The following is an 18,352-nucleotide window of genomic DNA, read 5'->3' as shown; positions in this document are numbered from 1 at the left end:
CATTTATCTCCATCCCGCGCCTTCCTCCCCTCCTCCTCTTATCTTCCCTTCACTCCTGGACACATTAAGGTCACACTGTACTCCTGGAACGGTAATTACACTCAGTGTTTATCGCAGGGCCAGACAAAATCGTAAAATTAATTTGACCGCCATCTCCACGTGGTCACTTCTGTAAACAAACTGAAATGGCGGGAAAATTTGGCGGGAAATATTAATGTTTTTTCCCGCTTCATATTGTTTTTCTTTGCTTGATGATGATATTTTAATTGCCGTATTGTTTCTTAACCCTCTTTCTTCCCTATATTAACAGTAGATATATTGATAATTGTATACCATTGCAGCCTTCTTCTTCGTTGTATGCCTGCAACAATTAAAACTATCAATCAATCCATGCTTTTTTCACCATCATAACAATATCTATTCCAAGTAATTTGAATGGTTCCATTTCGTATCTTATTCTATCCGCATAACAATCTATTAATAATCTCCACACTAAATTAGAATTCCAAAGGCTTTCCATAGGAGTTTTTGGGCATTTCCAGTAGTAGTTTATGCTACCCTCAGTGGTAGTTTTGTCCTTCTTTTGTACCATGAACCTAAAGAAACACATATTTGACAAGGCTTTCGTTGGAGTTTTGGGCATTTCCAGTAGTTTTATGACCCTGGTGGTAGTTTTGCCCATTTTCTGTACCATGAACCTAAAGAAACATATTTGACAAGGCTTTCGTAGTAGTTTTGGGCATTTCCAGTAGTAATTTTATGACCCTGGTGGTAGTTTTGCTCTTCTTTACCATGAACCTAAAGACACACAAATTTGACAAGGCTTTCGTGGGAGTTTGGGGCATTTCCAGTAGTAGTTTTATGACCCAGGTGGTAGTTTTGTCCTTCTTTTGTACCATGAACCTAAAGCAACACATATTTGACAAGGCTTTCGTAGGAGTTTTGGGCATTTCCAGTAGTAGTTTTATGACCCTGGTGGTAGTTTTGTCCTTCTTTTGTACCATGAACCTAAAAAACACATATTTGACAAAGCTTTCGTATAGTAGTTTTGGGCATTTCCAGTAGTAGTTTTATGACCCTGGTGGTAGTTTTCCCCTTCTTCCGTACCGTGAACCTTAAGAAACACTCATTACAACCCAATTGACCCCCTCTTTGACCTTTAGAAATACTGATGTGAGAAGCGAAATCAGGTTTCTTATAATACCGACCTTCCAATAAGCCTCATAAAATTTGAATTATTGCATAAATTCAACTTCATTCCTGCAGCATAGAATCGCATTATAGAGTCCATTTATTTGAGTCATAGTCAACAAAATCTATAGCCTATTATAAGAAAAATGGGGAATATACGGCTATACTAAAATAAATATAACAAAATCTATAGGTAGGTACTGTTACAAAGGAAATACAATAAAAATAGGCTGTACTGTACGTTAAGAGATGGATAAAGCAAAATCTATACTTTAATGAAATACAACAAAATGGACAAATATACAACCAAAAAACAAGGGAAACGCAACCAAGTTATCCTACAATTAACCCAATCCCCCTAACTCACCCCCATGGCTTCATCTCGTTAAGGTCAGGCTGGGTCCGACCTTCCTCTCGCTACGTGCAAATATTGAAGACCTTTTTTTTCCTTTGCTCTCTCAGCCAATTATCTCGGGCTCATTTTTGCCCGGCCCAAGTTCGCCTCCCAGCCATAAATTCTTGGTATTTAACGAAGGAAAGGAAGTCTGATGGAGTGCCAGAGGAGGAGATAAAAAAGAGGAGATAGTGCCAGATGGAATAAGATAGAAGAAGAGATGAGAAGAATAAAGAAGATGGTGTCAAAAGGAAGAAGATATAAGGAGAAAGAAGATGGTCAAAAGGAGGAAGAAGATAAGGAAGATATAAAGATGAGAAGAAAAAGATAGAAAAAAGAAGATAATAGTGAAGAGGTCAAATGGAAGAAAAGATAAGGAGAAAGATGATGATTAAAAGGAAATTATTAAAAGGAGGAAGATAAAAGATAAAGAAGATATGAAGGAGATAAGTGCCAAGAGGAAGAAGGGATGGATATAAAGGAGAAATAAAGTACCAAAGGAGGAGATAAGAGATAAAGAAGAGATTGGGTGCCAAGAGGAAGGAGATAAGAGATAAAGGAGAAATAGTGCCAAAGGAAGAGATAAAAGAAGAGATAAAGAAGAGATAGCAGACCAAGAGGAGGAGAAAGAAAAGACAAATGTAAAGAATTGTGGTAGACTTAACATGTTGCTTTAATCTGAATCCACAATCTTTTTTATTCCCCCTGTAAATTTGTTTAGGCAGAATATGTTAAGCTGTTGGTCCATGTCTGTTCAGGCTTCTCAAAATACATAGATAGTAATAGAAAAAGAAAATAAGAATAAAACCATAATTGATAAGCCTAATACACACAACCTAAATTATATGCAAAGGTGATAAAAGAAAAAAATAAAATGGTCTGATAAAAACTTTCTAATATATATACGGAAAGAAAAACTGAAACTGTATGAATAATTATACTCCACAAACATCAATGGAGCTGGAAAGAAATAATATAAGTTAAAATGCCTTCCGACAAACCTAAGAGAGAATTGATGAGAGTATTCCTACAGCTCCATAATCATGTATACGTCAACAGGTCTCAAATCTCGCGCGTCTAACCCCATAATGGAATATACGATCATCAAACAAAAAAAGACAAAAGATGAAGAAGGTCCTAAATATCGTGCTACATACACAAAGGATAAACGTAACAAAACACAACGCTAGTTCACAGCATTTTATTTCAGCATGGCGTAGCAGGCCGACACATACACTGATATAGTTGGCCTGGTTACAGACACCTCACACGCCTACATAAGGTGCACTGAACTCACGGAAATGATGAAAAGTCGTACGCACGGAAAGTAAAGGTCGTCAAACGTCTCGGCAACACTTCTGCTCTAGGCCGAGGCAGCAAAACGCAAGGTAGAACGTCTAGCTACGAGTGTTCCGTGTGGCATGTACGTTGATTGGCTTAACGTGGCGTTACCGGGGAACAAAAGTATGGAGAAACCCTCTTGGCCAAGACTCCGATGTCCACACACACACACACACACACAGTTAGTCACATACGCATACACACACACACACATCTCATTGTACTACTGGCCATGCTCTCATTACACTCATATCTACAGCTGCCCTACACACACACACATATACACATACACACACACACACACACCACCCTATCGACAGCTCTCATAGTCCAGTTAATGTCAAATAGATAACCCATGGCGGCCAAGCTTATCCATCAGTGACACAAATAGGAGTCTCCGTTACACTCATGCTCATAAAGGACCTTACAAAATAAACTCATGATGCAGTGGTTTCCCGTGCACTTACATCAATGGTTGCTGCTGGCACACCTCCATCAGTGAAACCTTGGCATTCGGTGACTTTGTACAGTACGGAGGTGCCCTGGGCTCCCTCGGACGACACACGCACGGCAGCCTATTAAGTTGTACAGTGACGAACAAAAGTCGTGTCATTATATAATTTTACTTAGGTTCAATGACAGACCACATATTTTGGCCCATAGAGTCTGTGCAGTCTGAATATCTATGTAAATATCTAGCTCATGGTCTTGGGTTTCCACTTTTCACAACACAACTTTTAATCCTAACTGTACAATCATTCATGTCTTTCAGCTGTGATAAGGACTTCCGAACAGCATTTGGGTGGACTATGCACATTAACGGCTGCCTCAGAATCTACCTTCACTCATCTCTCTTGTGCCGTGTGTTAATTTCTAAACGGTTTCTCCCTCCCCAATAATCTCATCAGCAGTTGTACAGTCATCACCTCTGTCTTTCAGCTGCAGTAAGTACATCAGAGTATCATCCCCTTGCCTATTCATCTTATGTCTGCCTTAAAATTCTATAGTCTTTTTTACAGTGTGAACTTGATGGTTTCTTTATTTCTCTTATCAATTTTTCTATTTACTATTTGGTATACTTAAGTTTTATTATTCTCCATTCGATTATAATTCCTCATTTAACCCAGTAGCAGCAACGGGCCAAATTTGTGACTTTACCTTGTACCAGCGACGGGCCAAATTTCTGCCATGATATAAACCCCCCCAAAATAGGCGATGCATTAACTGATCACAAATGCGTTGATATATATTATGGAATGGTTTGCGCGAGTGATGATTTTTTCTCATTTTTCTCGCTTAGAGGGGCCTTTAAGAAAAATTATCCCTGCAGCTACCGGGTTAATTTCTCATATTCTTATTTTCTAATCGATTTTAATTCCTCACATCTCTTATTGATCAGGCTATTAATTATTCTAGCCATTTAGTTTCCCTTTTTTTTCCACTTACTTCCTCTCTTCTCAATGATTCTCCATGTATTATTTAATCAGATTACTTAGGTTCATTTTCCATACAATTTTACTCCCTCAGCTTCTCTTATAAAAATCTCAATGTACCTTTTCATCAGACAATTTGGATATCATTGTTCTTATTTGATTTCACTTCCTCAGTCCTCCAATTATCTTCTCTATGTAATATTCAAGCAGACTATCTTTCCTTGTACTTCTTCTTGCTTCCACACTTCCTATTCTTATATTAATCTTCTGCTCTCTCTCCTCAGCATTGCACATATCCACTTAACCAAACCACTTCCATAATATTTCCCTTCGTCAACCTCTAGTCTCCACACACCACTTCTTCTTCCTCCTCCTCCTTCTGCCCACACTTCGGACACAAGTACTACGGTGAGAAAAGGAGAAACAAAACAAAAATATACATCCACTTACAGGAATATAAAATGCATACAGAAAATATGTACTAAGGTGACTCCATTCCGTCGACACAATGTGGAAATTCGGTTTGGCTTCTCGGGGAAAGGGGAAGGATAGGAAGGGAGGGAGGAAGGAAGGGAAAGGGCAGGTTTGGGACAGCTTAGTAGGATTCACCTGTGACCTTTCCCTCCCTCCCTCCACTCCTTGTTTTCCTTCTCCCAGCCCCATGTCTGATTTATCCGTTTATGCTTCCTCTTGCTCTTCTTCTTCCTCGCCGCCTTCTCCTTCGTCCCCACTGAATTGAAAGAGAAAATGGAAGTTAAAGAAAGGGAAAATATCGGTAATTGAAGGTAATATTTTCAAGCCATTTATACAAACACAAAATTCAAGGTTCTATATGTATTTTTAACTTAACTTTTTACTTTATATGCAAAAGTGTAATTCTGCATCATATATTTTTTTCAACTTAAAGAAAGGGAAAATATCAGTAATGGAAGGTAATATTTTCAAACCATTAATACAAAGCACAAAATTCAAAGTTATATATGCATTTTTAACGTAACTTTTTACTTTATATACAAAAAATGAATTTCTAGTTTATATATATTTTTTTTACTTAACTTTTTACTTTAGGTGCAAAATCAAAATTGAAGTTTACATATGCATTTTCAACTTCCTACTTTTTACTCTAAGTGCAAATACGAAATTCAAGTTCACGATATATTTTTAACTTAACTTTTTACTTTATATGCAAAAACATATTTCTGGATCATAAATATTTTTCAACTTCTCTTTTTACTTTAGGTGCAAATATGAAATTCAAGTTTAAGATTCATTTTTAACTTAACTTTCTACCTTTTTACTTCAACCCAAAATTCCTTACCTGTTCAACTCCCCCTCAAAGTCCTCTCCTTCCTCTTCCAGTCCCTCCACCATTTCCCCCTCGCCCACCTCCTCCTCCTCTCCCTCTCCCTCTCCGTCATACTCTCCCTCCATCTCCTCATCGTACTCCTCCTCCTGTTCCCCTCCCTCTCCCTCCTCCACTTCTTCCCCTTCTTGTTGCTCGGTTCCTTCCTTCATCTCTGCATCTTCTTCCTCCTGCAATAATAATATTAATGATAAGAAAACAGAGAAGAACAAAAACAAGAATAACAGCAAAAATACTCAATAGACACCCCTTACTTCTTTATATTATCACTCTGACTCCACCTATTCACACACAAAATAAGTATAAGTATAAAGTATAAGTGATTTAAGTCTTCTTACCTCATTTGCCTTGTTCTGACTCCTCTCTCCTCCCTCTTCCTCTTGCTCTTCCTCCTCTTCTTCTCCTTCCCCTACCTCCTCCTCCTCCCCTTCGCCACCCTCCTCACCAGCTGCCTCTTCTTCAAACTCCTGGTGCTCCTCCTCTTCCCCCTCCCCCTCCTCCTCCTCCTCCTCTCCTTCCCCTTCTCCATCTTCCTCTGCAACATCCACCGTCTCCATGTTGGATATATCTTCTTCCTCTTCTTCAGCATCATCTTTTGTCTTCTCTGTCTTCCCCTTGTCTGCTTCTTTCCCCTCTTCCTCTTCTGCGGCCTTGGCTGCCTTCTCTTCCTCCTCCTTTTTCTTTCTCTCCAGCTCCTTGGCCTCCTGTATGAAAATAAGAGGTTGGTTTATGCATGTACGAGTGTATCATATATTATCATTATCTTCTTTTTCACTTTTTTGTCCTCCCTTTTTTTTACATCAAAGGAGTCAGTAAAAAAAAAAAAAAAAAAAAAGCCCATTACTCACTGCTCCTAAAGAGAGTTAGAGGAGTGGCCGAAAGATTTCTCCTCTTTTCTTCCCACCCTTTTTTACTCCATTTCCCTTTCTTTCCTTCTTTATTCAGCTCTTTATGCTTCACTATCATCATCTGTCTTATGTATATTCATTTTGTTATCCCTCTTCTTCTGTCTGTCTTCCCTATTACCACTGCCCTTTTCTTCTCCTTTTCTTATTCATTCCATTTTTTACTCTATTTCTTTTTCTCAACTTTCTTAACTATCGTTCTATCATCATCGGTATTCTGTATATTAATTTTTCCTCCCCTTCTTCGATCTCTGCCTTCCTTATCACCTTCATTTCCTTCCATTTTCTACTCAATATTCTTTCTTCCCCTTATTCAACCCTGCTACTTAGTTTCTTTTTTTTTTTTTCATTTGATTTTACTTCCTCACATCTCTCTTTGATTTCTATTCCTCCTCCTCCACCTCCTCCTCTTCCTAATGTAAAGAACCACCACTATTCTGTTCTTCTGTTAATACTTCCTCTCTTCTCTTAATGATTCCTAGTTCTCCTAATCTTCCTGACATATTAGAGCCCCCACTATTCTCCTCTTTAATATTACTTCCTTGCTTCTCAGATTTAAAGTCCTCCTTCTTCTCCTTCTGATGTGCAAGAACCGCCACTCTCCTCCCTGCCCCCCCTTACCTCTATGGCGGTGAGGCTGTTGCAGATGTTGTGGTAGTGTTCGAGGGAGCGGAAGTGATAGCGTGCCTGGCGGGGGCTGTCCAGGATGCAGAGGCAGAGGTCACACTGGTACCTGGTCTCCTTGTACAGCATATCCAGGCCTGTGTGTGAGTGTGGGCTGGATTTAGTGACATTAGAATAAAGGAGGGAGAGAAGAGATGTGATTGTGGTGTATAGAGTGCTGAATGGGATGGAAAATGTGAACAAGGAAGACCTAATAACATGGAATACAAGAAGAGGTTGGAAGAGGGGATTTGATTAGTCTTCCTTATATTGTATTGTGTATAAATAATAAATAAATAAATAAATAGTTTTGGATTTATAGGAGAAAGAAGACAAAAATAAACAGACACACAAGGGGAGAAGAAAATGAGAAAGAAGCAGAAATGATAGGAAAAGCAGGAAGTAGTCACGTATGGAAGTAAAAGTTGAAATAAATGAAAAAAGTAAAGATGTGAAATTACAGGCAACAGAACACACACACACACACACACACACACACACACACACACACACACACACACACACACAGAGGAGACAGTGTAGTGAAAGGAAAGAAGACAAGAGTAAAAAGATGTCAGGGAGAAGGAAAAGGAGAAAAGGAGATAGGGAAGGCAGGAAGTGAGAGAACAGAAGTGAAGGCAAAGAAAGTGAAGGCTTACCGAAGGGTTTGTTTGGGTCATGGGGCGGAAAGTTGGCTGTGGTGAGCTCCTCCAGTCCGTCCTCCTTCTGCTGCTCCATGCCCTCCTTCTTAAACTCGTGAACCGTCCTGTGGAAAGCCGTCTCTGTGGGGGAGCAGAATAGGTGGTAAGTACATGTGGAGTTACCCAATCGGGGAGGGAAGGAGCTCATGGAATGGATGGAAACTTGATGCTGGTAACACTGCAATGAGAACACGTACATCGCTCACCTTAACGATCATTACAGCAAACAAGAAAATGATTTAAAGAGGGAATTGATTTCTTTTTTATGGCAATAGAAAGACTGTAACAAGGAATATAGAATTGTACATCCTTTGTGCTATACTGGGGTGACTGTAAACCCTACTATAATATGTTCCTATCCCTTCCCAGGTACAGCAAGGTAAGTCAAGAGCCCTGCCAGGTGTCATGCTGCACAGGTAATGAGGCAGGATCCCCCACACTCACCTTCCTCCTTTGTCATCACGGCCCGCAGCTCCTTGTCCCTCTCCCTCCTGGCCTGTTGAGCCTCGTCATAGGATATCTGATTCTGTGGACGGAAGAAGAAAGGATCGTCAGTGCCTGTTACTTTGCTTGCCATATTCAGTGTATGAGAAGTTTACACCCGAAATTATTAGTAAGGTTGAAGAGGAAAACGTACAACAAGGCTGCCGAGGAATCTGCTACATACCTTGAGGTGGCGCATAGACAGTCGGTGCTCCTCCACATTGGCACGGTTGTATACATAGCCACAGCACTGCACCTCCATGTACCGACTCACAAGCTGCGGAATGACAACGGGTCATAAGCTCACGAAAAAATAATAAATGAATAAATAATGAAATAAAATAACCAGCTACAGGAGAACAATATATCACACCATTACAAAAAAACAGATAAATAAATAAAGAAAACAAATGATAATAGATGACACTGTGAACTATCTTTTAAGGGAAAACAAGGACACTGAATAAAGAAAAAAAAAAAAAAAAAAAAAAAAGACTGTGAACTATCTCTTGTATTGCTTCCTGCTTCTCACTTAAAATAACACACGCAACACTGCACTCCTGTCTTCTCTATTTTTTGTATGTACGGTAATTTTTCTTCAAGTCTCAGGGTAAAGCTATACTCATCATCATTGCCTACTAGCTGATCACTGAATTATCATTATTACTATTGTTATTTCTATATATTCCTGAACCGAGCCTTTTGAGAGGAGGGGTGAGTGGTACTAACCGTGTGTTCCGTTGACTGGCAGTGCTCCTTGGGGTTGGGGCTCATGGTACAGTCACACTCATTACACCACCGGGTCTTGCCTCTCAGCCGGCTCTTCCTCCTGTTAGCCAGCTGGGGAGAGAAAGAACTTGTGCAACGAACGTGAACTTGCTCGTTGTATAACTGCAATGAGAACACACATACATCGCTCACCTTAACTGTAATTACGACAAATGGGAAAAATTATCAAAAGGAGACTGAATTTGCTTGCTGGAAATACTGCAGCAAGAAAACACACCTCTCTTTTGGCTACTCTTCACTTTTATCTTTTATAGAAGCGGCGAGTAGCGGGCTTTTTTTTTTTTTTTGTACTATTTTTATTGCCCTTAAGCCATGTCCTTTGATGGGAAAAAAAAAACATTGTTCCCTTAACCATAATCACAAATAAGAAAAATGATCACAAGAAGGAGATTGAGTTTTCTTCCTTTTATATAGCAATGAAGTTAGCAATGAATGGAAACCTGCTGCTGGTAACACTGCATCGAGAACACACACATCGCTCACCTTAACTATGAGTACAACAAATGAGAAAAATGATCAGATTGAGTTTTCTTCCTCTTAAATAACAATGAAGTTAGCAATGAATGGAAACTTGCTGCTGGTAACACTGTGGTGAGAACACGTACATCGCTAACCTCAACTATAACTACAACAAGGAAATATGATCAAAAGAAGATCGAATTTTCTTCTGTTTTTATATAGAAATTGAGTTAGCCAGCCGTGGAGGGAAAGAGCTTATGCAACGGATGGAAGGAAACGATGCTGGTAACACTGCGACAAGAACATGTACACCGCTCACCTCGACTATCAATACAACAAACAGGAAAATGATTTAAGGAAGGGGACTGATTATTTTTTCCTTTCTTACGGCAAATAAATATGGGTGAATCAGAATGGGGCAGTAACTCACCTTGGACTCGGCAATGAGCAGGTCCATGGAGGCGGCGCAGCGAGAGTGGAATACGTGGGCGATGCGCTCGTGGTTTTTGCTTCCCAAGTGACTAAGATATGCCTGCAAGGAGATAATTAATGGATCAGAAATGGCCGTGAAAAATAATTATATAAAGATTAGGATACAATGTCATAATCATTTTGTATTTATAGGCTCAAAATATACTCATAACTCATCATATATCATCATCATATATCTCATCATATATCTCATAATGGAAACTAAAGGCCTTAAATGAGAAGAAAAGAGAAGTAAGAACATCTAGAAAAATTTATAGGTACAAAACAAAAGATTAGGATCATACTATATCAAATACTTTAAAATTGAATAGCTACAAAATATGAAGCAAAAGATCCCAGAATATCACATACTTCTTGTAAAAATTATAGGCATGAAAGATAAAGGTTCCAGAATAACTTACACATCATGGAAAATTAATAAACAAAATATGACAGTTAGAATTTTGGAATATAACTGATCTAGAAAAATATACAATGAGTCAGGGTTCCACATTCAAAGAGTTTACAGGTACAGAACATGTTAGCCTGTGTTGGACGTAGAGTAATGGCTAACGATGATGACTTACAAAACCAACAAAAAAACATATTGATAGACAGGTGAAGCTAAGAGAATTGGAAGAGAAAAACCACATAACACACACAGTTAGAGAGATGACAGGGACCAAGACGGACAGCAAGGAGCCCCGAGCACTCACCTTAATATTGGGGAATTTGGTCATGTCGCACATATGGCACTTGAGAGCGGTGCGCGGGAACACTATATTGGGATCGCGGGACTGTTGGGGGAAACAAGACGAGATGTTGAAACTCTTACAAGGCACATTCACTACTTAGCCTATAATGTATGGAGGCTTGGATTCTCTTATCTAACTGCCTTCCTCTTTCCTAGCTCAACATATCTATCTATACAATCTTTTTACTGTCTTTTTATGATCAGGATTTTACCGAGGGAATTATTTTTTAGTGAATCTCGAAAACTTTACTTACTGTATTTACTTTACTGTCTTCTTATTATGAGCACGATTTATTTTCTAAGCTTTATTTTTGACAGTGCGTCTCCTCAACAACGACTTCACTTACTTCATCAGTCTCGGTAGTCTCCTTCTCCTTCTTCTTCTCCTTGGTTTCTTCCTCCTTTTCCTCCTTTGTGTCTTTCTTGGTTGCCTCCTTGTCTTCCTCAGTCTTCTCCTTTGCTTCCTCTGTTTCCTCTTTCCCTTCATCTGTCTCCTTTTCCTTCTTCTCTTCACTGCAAAAAGTTGGTCATCCAATATGGAGGGGGAAGGGTGTGAGGCAACGCCAGGCAGGCCGTCCACCTAGCTAGCCTGCCCTGGCACGTTGTATACAGCTGTGCAGACTAACTTTTCTGTCACTTGTCAATGCCCATCTAACAGCCCTTAACTTTGATATATGAGGTGGTATGAAATTTCTTTGCCCCCTGATTCTATCCTTTGGTCTCTGTGATTCTGAGTATTATTATTATTTTTTTTTAATATTGTGTTGCTTCTGTGTACAAGTTAATCTGGTTTGGTGAGTTACAAATGTTGTTTTACTGATGGCAGTGAAGAAGTAGACTCCCAGAACTGCTTGTGCCTCCAATGACAGTACACTCACCCCCGAAACATGTGCCCACACTCAAACGCATGCACGACTACACGCACGCACAAACACTCACCCACACACACACACATATCCCAGCACACAAGCACTCACGCACACACACACACAAATGCACAAACAAAAATATATCTCTACACATGCAGTCAAGAATACAGTGAACATACCTCTCTCCCCCGGCACCGTGGGGAGCTGAGCGAGGCAGCCAACAAAAAGTTTATCAGGACTTGCTGGCAACAGGGCAAGGTGTGACCCTGTCTCAATCATGCTCAGGACTTGCTGTGTATGGTAACTTTTTACCTGTGTCATTCTCCCAAGAGTGTTAGGTGTGACCCTAACACAGTACACAGTGTACTGAGGGACCAGAGGAGGCAGGGAAGGGGGGTGACTGCACCTTTTTTACAATGTTTTACTTTGAACACTCTTGGTGGTGGTAGTGGTGGTGGAGGTTTTGGTGAGAGTGAGTGACAGCTTACCTTTGTGTGCCCTCCTCCCCTGCAGTTCCCTCTGCGGAGGCCTTCTCCTTCTCCTCGTTTCCTTCTCTCACTCTCTTTACTCCTGAAGTCTTTCTCTCCAGGTCCTTTTTCTCCTTTTTTTCAGGGTGAGGCATCTCTGATCTGGCCATTTCCATCTCCCTCAACTGTGAGTTTGACATCTTGCGGTAGCAGTGGGGGCTGCGGGGAACCATCCCGGCCCCGCCCCGGCCACGCCCCCGGTACTCGTTGTGGCCTGGGTGGTAGGGTCTCTCGCGGTAGGGGTACTTGTGCATGTGTTGAGAGCGCGCCCCATCCTGTGGAGGAAGACACTCGCCACTCAGATACCCTACAGAGGCAGGGGGAATGAAAAGGCTTGATGCAGGGAGGCAAGCGCTCCCTCGCGACACACACGGGGCGACACTCTCCTCGCAGGAAATCCTCACCCCAGGCACCAACCCTCTCCACATTTCAGGCCGGTAGAACACGTGAAAGGGAAAAGCAATGAGAACACTCTCTCATGGGGGTCAAACAAGAACAGCAGACACACCCGGAGGCGCGCTGCATGTCTTGGCAAGGGGTAACAATAAGGTATGGGCACAGCATTCACCCCAGCGGCTGTCTTGCAGGCTGCCGCATGCATGCCAGAATGGACTTTTCAAAACCAACGAAAAAAACATGTGTTGATGGACAGGAGGAGTTAAGAGAGAGTGGGAAGAGGAAAACCAGAAACAAAAAAAAAAATAGAAAAGATAATAATAATCATATACCAATTAGGAAGGGATGACAGGAAATAAGAAAAGACAGAAATGAGACCCAAGAGTAAATTAAAACCAGATTGGATAGATAAGTTGATAGCTGTAGGAAGATGGAGAAAGTAGTAGTGGTGGTGGTGGTGGTGGTGGTGGGTATCAAGAGGCCTCACTCACTCACTCCCTCCCTCACTGACACTGACACTCACCCAGTCGAGGCGCCTCATCTTCCTGGCCGGCGGACCGTAATCCCAATGGTCACGGCTCGGTGCCTCCTGCAGGGACAACAATTAAATTCAGTCCTGACTTACACCTTTCACTGCTTAGTACTTACTCTCCCCTTCACTCCTCCTGCCTGACATTTTATTCCCTTCAATAGATGACTATGTATAATTTTCTTCAATCTCACCCTGATTCCCATTATATATTTGTCAGCATTCTCTATACTCACATCTCGGTAAATCTTAGGAATAGTGTCTCCACCCCCCCCCAGCCCCCCCCCCCCCCCCCCCTACCCCCAACACAAGCCTGGGGACCTGTGGGGAACCGGGGGGTTTTGAGGGGGAAGGCAAAATCACTGAAAAATGGGCTTCCAAAATTTCCCTAGAAAAATCACTAAATTAAGGAAAATTCCCGTCTCGAAAGTAAGGAAAGTCCCTAACTTTATAACCTAACAGCTAACAGGAGCCCCCCTCGACCCCCTGCTAACCAAGGGGGGCTGTGCCACCCCTGGACCCCCCACATATATGATACGCCATAAAATCTTTTTTTTTTTGGTGGGGGAGCATATTTAATTTAATATAATCGAACTTAACGTAACCTAGCCTCTAACGGGGTGGGCTTCGCCCCCCTCGACCCCCACTGCTAACCAGGGGGGGCAACATCACCACATGTATGATGCGCCAGTAAAACTAGAGAAATGCAACAGTATGTGAGACCTTGGAAAGGTTATTATTCTCGTGGAGGCAATATTGGAGGCGCGTGCATGTCACAGCTTGATGCGCCCACGAAGCACCAAATAAGCGCACCCCATGTAGCACGCCCGTGTCACTGTTCGAATCTGGTGGATCCAAAGACAATAAGCACGTTTAGGAAACTTGACTCAGTTTCGAGACTTTGGATTCTTCCCGATTTTAGGGAATTTTTGAGGCCTATATTTCAGTCAATTTGCCTTTTAACACCCAAAATCCACATTCCGCATAGGTTCCCAGGCTCTCAATATAACGCTCGTTAGGCTGTTGAGTGTTAAGTGTAGCACATCCCATGTGACACCCCCGTGTCATTGTTCCCATATGGTGGTATTGAAGGGCCTCGGTTTTAGGTTATTTGACGGCGCAATGTGCCTCCTGAGGGATACCAATAAAGAGGCTAAATAGTCAGCTAACACTTACCGAGAGGTGTAGCAGAATAATACTTTCAGGAGACTAAAGAAGAGTTGAGTGTCGATGTACCGTCCACCATGGTGGCGCACGGAAGGAAGACTGAGAGTGAGACTCTGCTACGTGGCAACCTGGCAGCGACGTTGGCGTTGCCAGAGTGAAGGGGTTAATTCTCTTCTAAACCTTAAGAATATGTGCTTGAATGTCTCCGCCCATTATTTCCCAACAAACAATAGTTGAGTGTTGGGTCGGAAATGGGGGAGTGCCATGCATTGTTCTGCCCTCTCCTTGACCCCTCACAGCCACTGGGCACAGAGGAAACACTGGAGAGGGGGGACACACACACCTAACACTCAGCTTTTTCCTTGTTGCCGTAGAACTTGTAAAGACCGTTTTATGTCCAAAATCGTAATGATCCATGCACGTTCTGGATATTACTGGCTTAGGAACTAGTTTATATGGTGCACTGCAAGGCAGCTATGAGGCTCAGGCTCAGTCTGTCTATAGAAGCGCTCATGAAACAATAACAATTGACTTAGAAAAAATTGTGAGGCCAGCGTGGAAAAATACACCCCTTGTGACATAAACACGTCTGTCCACTTGTCAAAACCCTGTCGTACGTGGTAGAAATGTTGTAATTACCACCATACCGTGCCCTAAATGTGCACCAGCTATTCCTAAGATTGTCCCACATCTCTCTTCACCAGCATTGTTCCCTTGCTCCTTGTCACTAACTCTATCAATCATTTCCACTCACTGAACATCCCAATTCTTATCATTTTCTCCTCAAATTAAGTTTCAAACTTTTAAATGATCAAAGCGAAGGGGAATAAACACTAAAACAAGGCAAAAATGGCCATTAATACTATAAAAGTTGTATGTTCTCTCTATTCTCACCAACTATCAATCTTTTCCAGTCATTCAACACCTTAATCCTTATCATTTTCTAGTCTAATCAAGTTTCACAGACCCCTTCCAGATGACCAAAGAGAAGAGGAATGAAATAAACCCACCCAAACAAAGTCAAGGTGATCATTATACTCACGGAGGTCAGCACCGACTTGAGGATATCCAGGGCAATACGCGAGTCCTTTCCGCTGATGTGTCCGAGCTCTGCTGTCAGGGACTTGATGAAATCCGGGCCGCCACGCCTGTCCCCTGCTGGCCGCCTGCTGTAACTCTCGCTGCTGTGGCCCCGCTCCTGCCAAGACTGGTGGGAGTGGTGGTGTTGGTAGTGGTGTGAGCTGCTGCCGCCACCGCCGCCGCCGCCCCCGCCGCCGCCACCACCACCACCACCACCGGAGTATCCATCACGGTACCTGGCATAACAAGACATAGATTCGGAATTGTTTATTTGTTGGTTAGCTCACCTTGTCTGGTCAAATAATTATCAATCCATTTATAGGTATATTCCATGTGATTAAATACAGATTGTGCAGCATACCGGTATTTTAAGACAGTGACATTCAAGACATTTGCAGACTTCATTTTTGTCAATAAACTAGCAGAACTACACTACAACTGAATTTGAAAAGCCTCTCATAGAAGTTACTGGGGTTTTCATGGCCTGTTTTGTGATCCTAGTGATAGATTTACAAAACCTTACACCATGAACGAAAAAAATCGCCCATGAAAACCTGGATAATCTTCTCTGTGGCCTTGGAAAACAGTTGTAATAGAAGCCCGATATGTTTAAGAATATGGCCTTTTGTCTTTATGTTACAAGGACAGAACAGGATAAGTTATATAGATGTATAGGATAATAAACTATAGAGGGGTGTCGTAAGGTACCTGTGATGGCTGTAGTTGTCCTTGTAGCCTCTAGATGGCCCTTGTCGGCTTCCTCCTTCACCTTCAGCAGTCCACCTGTACCTGTCATTGTACCTCCCGCCTCCCCCTCCCCCTCCCCGGCCCCCGCCACCCCCATGACTGTAACCCCGGCTGCCCCCCCCGCTATCCCGTCCCCCCCAGCCTCCCATGCCCCCACGCCCATGTCCTCTGTGGAAGATAAATGCATTTGTTGTAGCACTTGAATTTCTTTAAGTTTTGTTCTTGTACACATATGCACTTGAAATAGTCATCCTCTATCTTTAATAGTTTTGTTCTTTCAGACATCTAAACTTGACAGCCCTGAAACCTTTAAAATGAATTCACACATGGACAGCTTTCTAATTTCAATCTTCAATACAAATAAGTACATTTGCAGCAGAAGATATACATAAGACCATAGTTATATATTTTTATCAAAAGAGCAAATCAAATAACTTATTCACAAAAGAATCAAGGAGAGAGAGAGAGAGAGAGAGAGAGAGAGAGAGAGAGAGAGAGAGAGAGAGAGAGAGACTAACCTGTAGCGATCCCCATCACCCTCAGTGTGATATGCCGGCATCCTGTGGAGAAAAAATAATAACATTTAGCTGCCAGTGGCTTCCCTTACTTAACCTGGATTAACATACTTTCTTTGGTTATTAGAAATGTTTCTAAGTGATGAGCAAACCAAATTGCTGCACTGTAGACTCCTGCAGCCACCCTAACTGTTGCTACACAATGGTGATGCTGTCATCATTAAATTAGGTTTGGATAGGCTAGCTTAGGTTAGTTTCTAAGCATGTGTATCTTCATATTTTGGATAAAAGGTCTGTATTTTCGCCCTTTATCCACAATATGAAGGCACATGTGTCATTTTGAGGCAGTGGAGCTGAACTACACATTTACCATAATCATATGTCTTTGGCATGTGTAGTCTCACTTGTCTTCCCTTCCATTTCATTCACTGTCCAACGTCAACTTTATTTACCTTCTCATCATTCCCTTTCTTTCCCTTGACTTTCTTAGCCCTTATCCTCCCCTTCCCGCCCAGTGGCCGGTGCCTGCGGCCTCCCGGTGAGCTACTCATGACCCAAGCCATTATTGATACACAGCTGCAAGTATCTGTACACAAGTGCAGAATAGTTTACTGATGATGATACCAGACGTGTGGGTGCTTAGGCCTACCCATACAGCCATGCACAAGGCCTAAACACACGCAGGTAACGCAAAATGGAATAAAGTGAGAAGGAAGGAGGGAAGAGAAGACGAAGAATTGTACTGGGACTGACGGGAGATAAAAGACAAGGAAAATACAATACTGAACCACGTGAAAACAGTGTTGGTGGGGAGGAGGAAGACGCAGGGAAGGAAACGAATGAAGGAAAAGATGAGGAGGAAGATCCAGGGAAGGAAACGAAGGACGGAGAAAAAGAAGAGGAGGAGGAGGAGAAAGAAGACACAGGAAAGGAAACAAATGAAGAAGAAAATGAGGAGGAGGAGGAGAAAGAAGACTCAGGAAAGGAAACGAAAGGAAAAGATGAGGAGGAAGACCCGGGGAAGGAAACGAAGGACGGAGAAAGAGGAGGAAGAGGAGAAAGAGAAAAAGGAAGCAGGGAAGGACACAAATGTAAAAGAAAAAGAGGAAAAGGAGGAAAATACGCAAGGAGGACCAACCACTCACCCACACCACCCATTGCCCAGCGCCCGCCCCCCCAAGACGCAGTTATTTCAAAAGCCTCTCACTCCTATACAACACTACTTATTTCATGTTTTCTTTCATCCTCACCTCTATCAGCCTCTCTACTTTATTTCCTAAGGTCTGGAGTGGCGTGTGGGTTGAATAAAGCGTTGAAATTGAGCGTTAAAGAAGAGTGTCTCGCCCCCTCAAGCCGCCTTCCTTCTCTGCCTTCTTCCTCACGCCGCCTCCATTGCCACATATTATCGTACTCACCACCTATTATTATTTTTTTTACAGTGAAGAAAGCAGCTCAAGGGCACTGGTGAATGAATAAAGAAGGCTCAAGGGCAAGAGTAAGTAAATAAAAACCCTTAAGAGTAAAAATAAATCAATAAAAAGAGCCCGGTTATCAATGGTTATCAATGCTCCTGTT

General features: G+C 42.0%; 1 protein-coding gene across 2 annotated transcripts; it reads right to left on the bottom strand.

Annotated features, from left to right (window-relative positions):
- Nucleotides 1-2,771: 2,771 nt before the first annotated feature.
- Nucleotides 2,772-18,171, bottom strand: LOC126993633 (glutamic acid-rich protein-like). 2 transcript variants are annotated; one of them, XM_050852802.1, is made up of 17 exons: nt 18,028-18,171; nt 16,781-16,822; nt 16,224-16,430; nt 15,478-15,751; nt 13,263-13,328; nt 12,305-12,618; nt 11,295-11,460; nt 10,910-10,990; nt 10,153-10,254; nt 9,204-9,365; nt 8,659-8,751; nt 8,436-8,517; nt 7,950-8,072; nt 7,249-7,388; nt 6,061-6,426; nt 5,678-5,892; nt 2,772-5,089 (listed from the first exon to the last, which is right to left on the bottom strand). In XM_050852802.1, exons 2-17 carry the CDS (start codon nt 16,819-16,821, stop codon nt 5,038-5,040), a joined length of 2,484 nt encoding a protein of 827 aa, XP_050708759.1. In that variant the 5' UTR covers nt 16,822; nt 18,028-18,171; the 3' UTR covers nt 2,772-5,037. The 2 variants fall into 2 exon arrangements, with proteins under 2 accessions (XP_050708759.1, XP_050708760.1); XM_050852803.1 differs by having other exon boundaries at nt 9,204-9,314.
- Between the last annotated feature and the right edge of the window lie 181 nt (nt 18,172-18,352).

The sequence above is a fragment of the Eriocheir sinensis genome, unplaced genomic scaffold (genome assembly GCF_024679095.1).
Source record: "Eriocheir sinensis breed Jianghai 21 unplaced genomic scaffold, ASM2467909v1 Scaffold647, whole genome shotgun sequence".
NCBI lineage: Eukaryota > Metazoa > Arthropoda > Malacostraca > Decapoda > Varunidae > Eriocheir > Eriocheir sinensis.
Note: the sequence above shows the minus strand (reverse complement) of the source record. Positions and strands in the feature narration are given on the sequence as shown.